Source organism: Bidens hawaiensis, unplaced genomic scaffold, assembly GCF_021521415.1.
Source record: "Bidens hawaiensis isolate Kalapana, Puna unplaced genomic scaffold, B.hawaiensis_p1.1 tig00036788_1, whole genome shotgun sequence".
Taxonomy (NCBI): domain Eukaryota; kingdom Viridiplantae; phylum Streptophyta; class Magnoliopsida; order Asterales; family Asteraceae; genus Bidens; species Bidens hawaiensis.
This window is the reverse complement of record NW_027505438.1, coordinates 73,399-87,361: the sequence shown is the minus strand read 5'-3', so window position 1 is coordinate 87,361 and position 13,963 is coordinate 73,399. Positions and strand designations below refer to the sequence as shown.

General features: G+C 35.8%; 1 protein-coding gene across 1 annotated transcript; it reads right to left on the bottom strand.

Annotated features, from left to right (window-relative positions):
• Positions 1–10,150: 10,150 nt before the first annotated feature.
• Positions 10,151–12,779, bottom strand: LOC143613186 (protein FAR-RED IMPAIRED RESPONSE 1-like). Its single transcript, XM_077086965.1, has 12 exons — positions 12,698–12,779; positions 12,504–12,585; positions 12,292–12,422; positions 12,063–12,153; positions 11,914–11,975; positions 11,718–11,860; positions 11,103–11,341; positions 10,961–11,020; positions 10,778–10,871; positions 10,583–10,659; positions 10,398–10,540; positions 10,151–10,251 (listed from the first exon to the last, which is right to left on the bottom strand). Exons 1-12 carry the CDS (start codon positions 12,777–12,779, stop codon positions 10,151–10,153), a joined length of 1,305 nt encoding a protein of 434 aa, XP_076943080.1.
• Positions 12,780–13,963: the final 1,184 nt, after the last annotated feature.

Sequence of the window (13,963 nt, the reverse complement as noted above, 5' to 3'; positions counted from 1 at the left end):
AATGAAGAAGAGAGTCTCTTCTTCATACTTTACACGCCACACATTCACTAGATCATAGTGCCTTTGTACAAAAAATAGTGAATGATATGCTAAGGTTGAGGGGGATTACTTTACTTAAATACAAGTCACTCGAACCAGTTACGCTGTTTGTTGTGCCAGTACTTTATGAATACCATTTCTATGTGGTTGTTTTCAATTTGAAAACAGGTACGATCGAGCTGATTGACAACATGGCTAACGGTGATATATCAACAACTGCTCGCTTTAAATCAGTTCAAGAAAAAGCAAAAGTTACCAAAAAAGCTTTGGAAATAAATACAAGGGTGTCCCAGAAAACTGGTAAAACATTTAAACATTATGTAAAACTGATTTAAATACGTTCTAATACGTTCTTATAGTTTTAAATACGTTGATTGTCTACAGAGGGATATTTTTTTCATGTACTTATTGAAAAAGAAGCACCTGATTGCACCAAGGTTGGAGATATCAGAAATAAAAAGGTTGCAGATGGATTGGAGAACGAAAAACAACGGCCTCGATTGTAGTGTCTTCGCTATAAGACACATGCAAACTTACAAGGGAAAGTATCCATGGACATGCGGATTTTATAAAGAGTGTCCAAAGCAAAAACGACAACTAAACGATTTGAGGATAAAATACATGTCAAAGGCGTTACTGTCCGATATCAACAAAGCCAAATCTGAGTTAGTTAGACTGGCAATGGAATATGATGCATTGTCTGATGACAAAACACTGTTCAGTTTCAAGAAAATAACTGCTAAAATTGATGAGAGGCAAGATGAATAGAACTGAGGTCAGAAGATCGGGAAACCTTGGTATCTTTATTATCTTTGTATGGAAATGACTACTTTTATCTTATTATGCTTATACATTCTACCAGAAAAAGATATAGTTTTAATTATGTTTTGCTAATACGTTCTAATACATTTAATACAATCTAATACATCTATCACTAAAATTTATTAACACGTTCTTATACGTTCAAATTAAAAGATAAAGTTTTAATTAGGTTTATCCATATAATTTCTTATATGTTCTTATATTTTTAAGATGCTTCTAAAACCCAAACCACGTTCTTATACGTTCTAACTAAAACACAACTATCTTATTTTGCTTATATGTATTATCAGGCCTTGATGTTTTAGTTGTATTAACTAATTGTTTATAAGATAACATAGAGTTATTCATCAAGTAAACAAAATCATTAAACATAGAAAATAACATACCATAAAAACATAGAAAGTTATCAAAAACCACAAAACACATAAAAAAAAGACAAAAACCACACAACAATTATTGGGCAATCATAAAACACAGCCTAAATTCAGTTTACTACATGATAGATTTAAGAAACTCGGTCTTTAATTCAGTAGAGCAGTTCAGAAGTTTTATCTCCTTGCACAATTCTTTCAACTCGTCTACTTCCTTTTTCCTTGTGCCAACCAAAAACAAAGCACACAAATAGTTAATAGTACTACCAGGCATTCTTACTAGCAAGTTTGTTATTTCATCCTTCATATCCATGTTTACACCAGCTGTTATGATAAGTTGATCGTGTAAAGCAGCACGATTCTTTGTATCTTTAAGGATCTGTGCTTGAATTTGTTTTAATAGCAAATCCTTAGCTGATGAAGAAGACGATGAAGATGAGGAACACTGACAATCCATATCTTGGATGATGAATTTCGAAATTTGTGTGGGGAGGTGAAAGGTGTGGGGAAATGAAAGTTGTGGTTGTAATTAATATAAATACATTAGACAAAAAACGTACAATAAAATAAATTATTGGGAATAGTGAAAGTCTTTTAAATATCAATAATGTGTTTGATAATTTAAATATCTGAAAGAGGGAAGGAAATGATAACTATGAAAAAAATTTACACGTTCCATTAACACATTCTAGAAAAACAAGGTCACATAATAACCCTACTGAAATAACATATGTATTTAACTAAATTATGCAATAAGTTAAATCCACAAAGCAATTATAAGAAAAGTGAAAGAAACAACAAAAATTAAATTTACAAAAAGAATTAATTACAAGTTCCATTTAATACATTCAACTACTCAAATTGGAAAAAAAAATGGTAATGCAATCATGCATACTTATGAGTTAAATATGCCTACATATAATTATACTCAATTCAGAGATTAAGTAAATAATGTAATAACTTCATTCACCAACCAAGAATCTTAAAAGTCTATAAAAAAAGAGCAAACACAACAAAAACAAACACACACACAAAATATTGAAAAAAATAATGGATTCCGGAAATGTTACTATGAAGAGCATCTTTAAAGCTCGAATCAACATTGAGCTTGAAAAAGATTGCAATCGGCTACGAGCGATTGAAGATACAAAGGGAAGTGTGAGAGATGAAGTGACCAAAAGCAATGATATGTACCAAGATGTTCTGAAACAACCTGATAGAACGTTCAAGACAGAGGCAGTCACCTACCTAGAAAAGCAAGCTTCATGCTATAGTCAGCTTCATGATGTTCTTGAGAAAACAGCTCAAAAGGTGTTGGTGAATAAGAGAATCAAGCTTGAAGGGGCCCAAGATATCCTTGACAACAACTAGGGTTAGTGATGACTGGTGGTGTGGGGGTTGTTTAATAAGTTTAGTTGGATTGTCTTGTGATGTGGTAGGTTTTGGCTTGTATGAATCACTTCCGAAACAGTTAATATAATATCTGTTTATTTACGATGCGTTATTCAATAAAACAAAATACCTAAAAAAAACATTTACGTGTTCTTAGACGTTCTACTACAAAAAAAAACAAAAAATGTAAAAAAGAAAAATATAAACAAAACGAAACAGCTAAAAACTATTCTTCTTGGAGTCGGGGACAAGTTCGGCTGTTATGACCCAGGGAGGAAACGGGAGGCAACCCACGGGTCAGGCATCGTCGTCCAATCCGGCGCGAGGCCGAGCATTTGTGATGGGGGCGAACGAAGCACGCCAGGACCCCAGCGTAGTGACAGGTACATTCCTCGTCTCTGATCATTACGCTTCTGTATTATTTGATACAGGCGCCGATAGAAGTTTTGTTTCTGTTAAATTCCTATCGATTGCAAACCTTCCAATTAGTGAAACCATAGAACCTTACACCGTAGAAGTCGCTAACGGTAAAACCATGATAGTTAATCAGATAATTCGGAATTGCCCTTTTATTCTGAACAAACAATCCTTTCTGATTGACTTGTTACCGGTAGAATTGGGTAGTTTCGACGTGATAGTGGGAATGAATTGGTTAGCACGTAACAAGGTAGAAATAAACTGTGAAAAGAAAATCGTCAAGATCCGGGTGTCGGATGACGAAGAGGTATTAGTGCAGGGTGAGAAGTCGGGCAATATGACACCGTTTATATCCCACCTCAAGGTGTTAAAATATATACGCCAGGGATGCGTGGCATACCTAGCGAGCCTGACGGCCACGGATCCTGAGGAAAAACGGGTGGACGATATCCCGGTGGTACGCGAATTTCCACAAGTTTTCCCAGAGGAACTTCCTGGATTACCGCCAACCCGACGGGTCGAATTCAGTATCGATCTATTACCTCAAGCTGGCCCTGTTGCTAAGGCCCCCTACCGACTTGCACCATCAGAGATGCAAGAATTATCCAACCAGTTGCAAGAATTGTTGGATAAAGGATTTATACGTCCTAGTTATTTCCCGTGGGGTGCACCGGTACTATTCGTGAAAAAGAAGGACGGAAGCCTTAGAATGTGCATTGATTACAGGGAGCTGAACAAGTTGACAATCAAAAATAGGTATCCTCTCCCCCGAATTGATGACCTGTTCGACCAACTGCAAGGTGCGAGCTATTTCTCAAAAATTGATCTTAGATCGGGATACCATCAGGTTAGAATTCAGGAGGAGGATATCCCAAAAACCGCATTCCGGACTCGCTACGGCCATTACGAGTTCTTAGTTATGCCTTTCGGGCTAACAAATGCGCCAGCAGTGTTCATGGATCTCATGAATCGAGTCTGTAAACCCTACCTCGATAAATTCGTCATCGTGTTTATTGACGATATTTTGATATACTCGAAGAGTAAAGAAGAGCACGAGCAACACTTAAGATTAATTTTAGAGCTTCTAAATCAGGAGGAGTTGTATGCAAAATTCTCCAAGTGTAACTTCTGGTTACAAGAAGTGCAATTCCTTGGTCACGTTATAAACCATCAAGGAATACACGTTGATCCAAGTAAGGTTGAAGCAGTTAAGAATTGGCAAGCGCCTAAATCGCCAAAGGAAATCCGCCAATTCTTAGGTTTAGCTGGATATTATCGTCGATTTATAGAGAACTTTTCCAGCATCGCCCAACCTTTAACCCTTCTGACCCAAAAAGATCGAAAGTATGAATGGGGTGAAGAGCAGGAAACGGCGTTTCAAACGCTAAAACAAAGATTGTGCCAAGCGCCGATCTTAAGTCTCCCCGACGGAGACGATGGTTTTGTCGTGTATTGTGACGCATCCCGGAGAGGGTTAGGATGCGTGTTGATGCAAAATAATAAGGTTATAGCCTATGCTTCTCGACAGTTAAAAATACACGAGAAAAATTACACTACTCATGACTTAGAACTGGGAGCAGTTATCTTCGCACTTAAAATCTGGAGACATTATCTCTACGGTACAAAGTGCACCATCTTCACCGATCATAAAAGTTTGCAACACATATTCGATCAGAAAGAACTGAATATGAGGCAACGAAGATGGGTCGAGTTGTTAAGCGACTATGACTGTGACATCCGTTATCCCCGGCAAGGCTAACGTCGTAGCCGATGCCCTGAGTAGGAAGGATCGGGTTAAGCCATTGCGAGTGCGAGCACTGGAAATGATAGTCCAGTCGAACCTTTCGGACCAGGTTCGAGTCGCTCAACGCGAAGCGTTGAAAGAGGAACAATTGGAAAAAGAGGGACTTTACGGTAACGAGAAGAATTTCGAACAGCGCGTGGACGAAATTCTCTATTTCAAAAATCGGATTTGGATCCCGACCCTCCATGACCTTCGAGAACTAATCATGGACGAAGCGCATAAATCGAAATATTCCATACATCCGGGATCGGATAAGATGTACAAGGATGTGAAGGAGTTCTACTGGTGGCCGGGTATGAAATAGGATATAGCCACATACGTTGGCAAGTGTACGACGTGTGCGAGGGTTAAGGCGGAGCACCAGAAACCCTCGGGGATGTTACAACAACCGGAAATTCCCGAATGGAAATGGGAGCAAATCACGATAGATTTTGTGACACGTCTCCCTAAGACGTCCCGTGGACACGATGCAATTTGGGTAATCGTGGATCGACTAACCAAGTCGGCACATTTTATTCCGATTAGAAATAATTATAACACCGAAAGACTTGCGCAGATTTATATAAATGAAATTGTGTCTCGTCATGGGATACCCATCTCAATCATCTCCGATCGAGATAGCCATTTCACCTCCAATCTTTGGCAAGCTGTACAAGAAGCGCTGGGAACGCGTATTGATCTAAGCACAGCTTACCACCCTCAGACCGACGGTCAGTCTGAGAGGACCATCCAAACACTGGAGGATTTGCTTCGTGCATGCGTACTGGATTTTAAGGGAAATTGGGATCAACATCTCCCACTCGTTGAATTTTCCTATAATAACAGTTACCATAGCAGTATAAAGGCAGCACCTTACGAAGCATTGTATGGACGGAAGTGCCGATCACCACTCTGCTGGACTGAAGTGGGCGACACACAGGTTATTAGATCAGATCTGGTCCAGGAAACGACCAGCAAAATCCTTGAAATTAAGAACAATCTGAAGGCCGCACGGGATCGGCAGAAGAGTTATGCCGATACCCGTAGAAAACCGTTATCATTTGAGAAAGGTGATAAAGTGTATTTGAAAGTATCACCTTGGAAAGGAGTAGTCAGATTTGGAAAGGCGGGGAAGTTAGCCCCTAGATACATTGGACCATTCGACATTACTGCAAAAATCGGTCCTGTAGCATACCGATTAGAACTGCCTGATGAGTTAAGTGCAGTTCACAACGTGTTTCACGTGTCAAACTTGAAAAGGTGTCTGTCGGATGAGACATCGGTGTTACCACTAGAGGGTGTCCAATTAAACGATAAGCTTAATTTCGTAGAAGAACCCATAGAAATAGTGGACGGGAAAATCAAGCAACTTAGACACAATAAGATCTCGTTGGTCAAGGTTAGATGGAACTCGCAACGAGGCCCAGAATATACATGGGAACGAAAGGACGAATTTCGGAAGAAATACCCCCACCTATTTCCTCAAAAGGAAGTAGTTGACGCGTAAAATTTCGAGGACGAAATTTTTATAACGGGGGGAGAATGTAACGACTCCGGCAAATTCAGGTATACCCTAGCCGGAATATACCATTTATGTGTTATTTAATACTGAATATATAAATTATAATGTGTTTATACGAGTATATAAGATTCACAAGTATGAATTATACTCGAATGTACAGCTAGTCGTATTGGAATTACGATTAACCGATGAACGATTATTGAAACCCGATCGAATCGGGGATTACATTATAGACGAAATATATGATGTTTAGTAAGGTTTACGAAGTATTAAGGCTACGGGATAAGTGAATTATAGCACAGAAAAAGGATTTCGATTTATTGGTACGTCGGTACAATAAACGAAACCTTTAACATCAAACCAAGCAAGAGAAGATCGATTAAGCCGAAAAAGATGCACAATGACCGACAATATGATGTGTTGAGTCAATAAATGTCATGGTTTAAGTTTTTAAAGTTTTTAAATCGGTTTTATATAAATTTTATTTTTAAGCCGAAAAACGACCGTTTTAGCCTCGTTTTAAGCCGAATTAAGTGTTTAACCGAAAAACGAACTAAACCAGATTATCCACAACATTATCCGGATTACACAATCCAAATGTGTGGCCAAGGTTTGAGATGTGGGCCCCACCCCACACCATACATGGACCGATCGGTCCATTTGGTGCACACACACATTTCATTTTCTTTTTTCTAAACTCCCAACTCCACATTTCTCTCCATCCTCCACACATTCAACCAAAAACCCTTGATTTTTAAGAAGATCCATAAGGTATAAACATGTTATTATGGTTTAATCTTGGTTTTTAATTCCAAAATCTTGAGAAAATGAGGTTTCAAGTGAAAAATGGGTGAAAACCCGAGATGAAACCGATTCTTGCATGATCAAGTGATGTATACAAGTTATACAAGGGATCTTGGTCCAAGAAAGGAGTTAAAAGAGTCAAAAACGAATTTTTACGGTTAAAATCTTTGTTTTGATGTCTTAACCGAAACCATGAAAGAAATGGCTTGATTGTGGGTATAACTTGCTTGGTGTGGTGTTATTGTGCTTGTAGGTGTTATATCTAGTTGCTAGCAAAGGCTAGAAAGCAAGATCTTTGCGATCTAAAGCTAGAAACACAAGGTAGTTCGGTTTTTCGTATGATTTGTGTGATTTGGACAGATTGTGGTAGACTTAGAGTTGGGTCATGAAATTTCACAGAGATGATCTACACATGAAAATATGAGATCTGTGAAATTTTGGTAATTTTTGGATAAAGGATGAATATTTGGTGAATTTAATGCTCGGTTTTGGCTAAAAATGGTGAAAAATAGCTAAACATCATGAAAAATTCTGGAAAAATTCAGATAAGCTTTTTATAACATATAAAATTCACACACAAAATTTCAAGTCCATTGGAGAAGTCTAAGTAGGCTTTTTGGTAAAACGAGTTCTAGGGTTTTCTAGCTCGGTTTTGGTGAAAATGGCATGAAAAATGAGTTTTTGGTTCTGTAAAAATTACTGGGAACTATGTGGATGGCAGGAGTCATCCCAGAAAAATTTGGGATTTTTCTATGGTCGTTTGGTATTTTCGACATATTTGGTGTTTAAATGACGTTTAAAAATAGATAAATAAATGTTAAATATAAAAATTAATTCTGGAAATATTTTTATAAAATTCCTTACTGTCAAAAACTGATTTGTGAAAAATTTCAAGATCCGAGACTAAACGGATAATTATTTGTGCTAAACAGAACATAAAAACAAACTTTTAAAGCTTAAAACGCGGTAAACCGGCAAAGTTCGCCTAAGCGAGCTGACTGGTGTATAAAAACCCTAAAAATGGACTATTTTCATGAAACTAAGTTAATCAAGTAAAAATAAATCATCCGAAAGTAATTCGGATGATTTGGGTAATTTTACCCGATTTAGCAGTTTCCGGTATACTAAAGACGGAAACGGGCCCCGCGGCCAAACGGGGTGTCTAAACCGAGCTCTAATTTCACCACTTTAATTAAAATATCAGTAACAACTATTTTCGGGTCGTATGTGACCAAACTCATTTTTGAAAACATAAAGACGGTTAACCGTGCTAGGCACGCAAAACGAGAAAACAAACTAATGGTAATTTTGACTAAAGAACTCTAAGTGATATCACAATCTAAGTCCTGAGAAGTGTTTCGGGGTTAACATTGTCCCCGGATAGTGTACGGTACTGGGTTAACAGTGTCCCCAGACGTACCGGTTAACACGAATTTAAGTAATATTAATAGAAATTGTGTAGTAACGACTTAGGGATCGTATTACAGATCCGGACCGGTAGCTGTGCACAGTATTACATCTTTGCTCACAAAAAGGTGAGTTTCACGAGCCCCTTTTTATTGAACTGTTTTAAATATTTTCCCGGAGCGGAAAGCATGTTTTTATCAAAGTGTTTAAGTACATGCCGATCGCATGGAAATGAATGTATTTATATAATGTTTATTGTACGGGAATCGTACGGTAATGTATTAAGATGGTAATTGTCTGAGTTGCTAATATTGCAAGACCCGAAACAGTGTTCTGGGTTAACAGTGTCCCCAGAGGTTATTAAAAGTATTTCTGGGTTAACAGTGTCCCCAGAGGTTATTAAATGTGTTTCTGGGTTAACAGTGTCCCCAGAGGTTATTAAATGTATTTCTGGGTTAACAGTGTCCCCAGGGGTTATTAAATGTATTTCTGGGTTAACAGTGTCCCCAGAGGTTATTAAATGTGTTTCTGGGTTAACAGAGGTTTCACTTGTATGCTCAGCATAATTACATCTTTAATTTATGATTATTAAAATGATTTGTCATGGTTTATTTAAATTAGTGAAACTCACCAACTATTCGTAGTTGACCCGTTTCCTTTACATGCTTTCTAGGTACACCCAAATTGGAATGAGTGATACGTGCTTGATGATGTGTGCTATTTTGTGGAAGCTTAAGAGTCTATATTTTGTATTAAACATGTTAACGTACTATTGGTAAAACTTATGTGATAACGCCTAGTCGGTAACGAACTCGGAACAATGTAATACGTTTAAATTATTGTAGTGGTGTTTTCTTTATAAGCAATGCTGTTGATATCAGATGTGTATGTTGCATCCCGTTTACGTTTCCGCTGCGGTTACGGGGTGTTACAATAATGGATTCCGGAAATGTTACTATGAAGAGCATCTTTAAAGCTCGAATCAACATTGAGCTTGAAAAAGATTGCAATCGGCTACGAGCGATTGAAGATACAAAGGGAAGTGTGAGAGATGAAGTGACCAAAAGCAATGATATGTACCAAGATGTTCTGAAACAACCTGATAGAACGTTCAAGACAGAGGCAGTCACCTACCTAGAAAAGCAAGCTTCATGCTATAGTCAGCTTCATGATGTTCTTGAGAAAACAGCTCAAAAGGTGTCGGTGAATAAGAGAATCAAGCTTGAAGGGGCCCAAGATATCCTTGACAACAACTAGGGTTAGTGATGACTGGTGGTGTGGGGGTTGTTTAATAAGTTTAGTTGGATTGTCTTGTGATGTGGTAGGTTTTGGCTTGTATGAATCACTTCCGAAACAGTTAATATAATATCTGTTTATTTACGATGCGTTATTCAATAAAACAAAATACCCAAAAAAAACATTTACGTGTTCTTAGACGTTCTACTACAAAAAGAAACAAAAAATGTAAAAAGGAAAAATATAAACAAAACCAAACAGCTAAAAACTATTCTTCTTGGAGTCGGGGACAAGTTCGGCTGTTATGACCCTGTTGATGACAAACTTTGCATTCTTTATAAATCTTCCCAGAACGATCTATAGCTCTTTCTGGGATTTAATCTTTTTATGTGACCCGCGGTCCTTGTTTTTTATACCACTAGGCACACGGGCGGTCACCTCTGACGGTTGATCATACCCTAGAATAGCAGCAAACTTATTCCGTTTTGATAATGAGTTCTTTTGTATCTTGTCTTATCGGCTTGTTTGATCATTATATTCATTTGATCCCCGACTTTAATTAGTCCATCAACATCAGTTACATAGCTATTTATAAGATACTCACCGGCCAATGTTATTTCCCATGAGATCTCTTTAACTTTTAAATTTTTGTCGTTACTGAAACTTGAAATTGGAGCAGTTCTAGGATTAACACAAGCATCTCTCTTCCAACGATCCACCATGTATTTCTTTGGAAATCCTGTAACTCTGAACAAATTTAAAATATAAAGGTTGTGTCGACACAATAACCCATAATGTTCAAATCTTTTGCATGCACATGAAATGGTCGAATCAATTCCGTCCTCCCTATCCTTCTTAAACAAAACCTAACAGACAAAAAATATATACGCGTTAGACATTCTATTTCAAAATCAATATCTTACAAAAAAAATGTTTAAAACATTCTTCAACGTTCTATAAATAGAATCTTTAACTAATTCATACCTCCAAACAGCCTGGGACATATGCATTAAAGTAAAATACAGAAAACCTCACAATATCTTCTTCTTCGGTTGATTTCACACATGCAACACCGCTTCTAATATGATACATTTCATCTTGGAAATCATTAAAAATAGCCTTTGTATACATCAGTTATGCTTCCTTCTCAAAAGGGTTTTCACTAACTGGATCTGGATGCGTGTACCTTGTATCTTGATAATTTTTCCTACCATTGCGCCTTTGAATCTGCATACAATGATCAAAATGACTAAAGGGCTCAACTAGTGATAACTGTGAGTTAGAAACTTGACAAAAAAATGATTTTCACTTTCTGATCTTGATGTAGTTTCTCATAAGACCAGACAACAGTTCATCCATATAATCAGCAGGAATCCAATCATATCTCATTTCAAACATGTCAGACAACCATTTATTTGTTTCGGGATCATATTCCTTCATAATAAGTTCCCATTGTGTGTCGAATTCGGATTGAGAAATAGCATCCGTCCAAACAATGTCACATATTTTACGTTTGAAATCTTCATTGTTACAAAGGGCAACACCAACCTGGCGTTACAAAATTAAAAGTTTGGTAATATGGTCAATTTCAATAAAAAAATGTTAACAGGTTCTATATGATTACAAATGAAAAAAAAACTAATAAAATTACAAAATATGGAATAATACGTTCTTATACGTTATAAAATACACAATTAAACATATTGATGCATGCTAATTTGTTTAGACATTCTAAAACATTCTAACACGTATACAAATATGAAGTTAATATACTGATGCATGCTAATATGTTTACACGTCCTAAAACGTTCTAACACGTTTAGAGTATATGTAGTTACCATAGTGATGCATGCTAATATGTTTAGACATTATAACACGTTCTCATACGTATGCATAATACTTTAATACATTAAAAATAAGGTACCTTATCGGAAAGTTTTTTCATAATGTGCCACATAAATAACCGATGGCTCGAGTTTGGCAAAACAAAGGAGATTGCTTGCTTCATAGCAGGATCTTGATCAGTAACAACCACCTTTGGGGCAATACCAAAAGAATCAAGAAAAACTTCAAAAACCATGAATAAGATTAAATAGATTCAGATGATAATAACGCAACACCAACTGTAATATTTCGACAGTGATTATCAATGACAGTAAATGGTACAAAAACCATAGTGTACCTATAATAACAAATTTATAGAAAAAAAATAAAAAAAACATATGTAAAATATAAAAAATTTAAAAACAAATGTATTAAATTGACATACTTGTTGGTCTTGAATGTGGCATCAAATGATATAATATCTCCAAAAGCCAAATAATTTTTCTTTGAAATCTCATCAGCCCAAAACAAACTATCTAACTCATAATTAGTATTAACAGTATACTAAAACGAATAACCATCAAAACAGTTTTTCTTCCCACTTAACCTTTGTACAACCATTTCAGCATCATACTCACCAATATAACAAGTTAAACTCTACTTGAAATTCTTACAATCGTCTTTTGTAGACCCAACTTCCTCAAATCCTCCATACTTTGTCCTCAGAATATTAAACGCCTTAACAGGACCCAAATTCAATGTTGACATCTCATATATAATATCTTGTTGTACATGAGTCAACTTTCTATTTGATCAAACAAAATGCATATCATTTGCATCCACCATTTCATGATTATGTCCTTCGACAAAATCATTTATTTCAAACCTCAAACCGTCATCAAATTTGAAAAATTTGAGCTCGACAACCACACCGAATTGTTGGTCTTTTCCTTCTTTTATAATACGATCTGTTGGAACCATATTTTTTAGCCATTGAATCATTACTGTTTGCGGGTTTGTGACCTTCTTTCGAACAGGTAAAATATTTAGACTTTAATAAACCGTCATTCATGTACGAACCTCCTTTACGAACACAAAAACCAGCTTTCTTTGCATATTCACAATAGAAATCATATGCATGATCAACAGATTCAAAAACCATTCCTTTTAAGGGTTTACAAGATGCATTAACATGCGGTATAACAAGATCTGATGAAGGATCAAATAAACAATAACAATTTAAGTCATATAAAATAACCAAATCTGATAACACGTTCTACTAGTACGTTTCGTTAATACGTTTTAAACAAAAAATCATCCACTTTAGAAAAACACGTTTCAATTTTACTTAACCCAATACAAAACTACAGTTAGGTGGTTAACATATCAAAAAACCGCCCCTAAAAACATCTAGTTACAGGTTACAAACAACTACTAAAAATATATATTAATTAAAATCTAATCAACATGAAAAAAAAATTTTAACAAATTAAAAATATCAGAGTAGATTAGTAATTAATACGTTCTAATATGTTCTAACTAAAAAAAACGAATCCTATTCACGATTTGCTATGAAAACACATAATTTGAAGTCTAATCGAAATACAATTACTTTCCAACTATACGTTCTAATACGTTCTAAATAAAAAAAACAACAATCCTATTCACGATTTGGCAATAAAACACATAATTTGAAGTCTAATTGAATCACAAACTTGATAACTATAAAACACAATATCGATCATAAATTTAACAGAAAAATAACCTAAAAATCGCAAAAAAATTAAGTTATCAGTTGATTAAACCTACAGTATACAACTAAATATATCAAAATCGATTAAAATTAAACCTAGAATTACTTATGTCACACCCCGACCAAAGGCGGCGGAACATACGGGCGTAACGTATTGATTGGACAGTAGTTCAACAGACACTTATTAAAACGACAATGAATATTTAATTTCATTAACATTAAACACGTACACAAATTCAATAATTATAACAATTACATCATATTCTTGTATGTTGAATAATATCCTAAGGTCAAACTATTGTCTTTCAACTTGAATAATATCAACTACTTGTACCTGTATCATGTATGAAAATAGAGTTTGTCAACACGAATGTTGGTGAGAATCCATAAGTTTTAGTTTTATTGATATATAGACAAATCACAATTCATATGTAAATGATGAGTATTACAATTCCTATGAAAATGTAAACAACTAAATAGATGTGGACCTGTTCTTATTGATACGAAATCAAAGTACTTGGGTAAATGTATGATCATACTAGATGAGGATAGATGAGGATGAGATACCAACCACAAAATATAAAATAAACAAT

What these genes read in the sequence shown, in the direction of transcription:
- LOC143613186 (XM_077086965.1), bottom strand. Translation starts at nt 12,779, where the DNA reads ATGGTTTTTGAATCTGTTGATCATGCATATGATTTCTATTGTGAATAT. An exon ending in GCCACATTCAAGACCAACAA is followed by an intron (nt 11,976 to 12,062) that starts GTATGTCAATTT and finishes TTGTTATTATAG; the next exon opens with GTACACTATGGTTTTTGTAC. An exon ending in GGTACACGCATCCAGATCCA is followed by an intron (nt 10,872 to 10,960) that starts GTTAGTGAAAAC and finishes GTATCATATTAG; the next exon opens with AAGCGGTGTTGCATGTGTGA.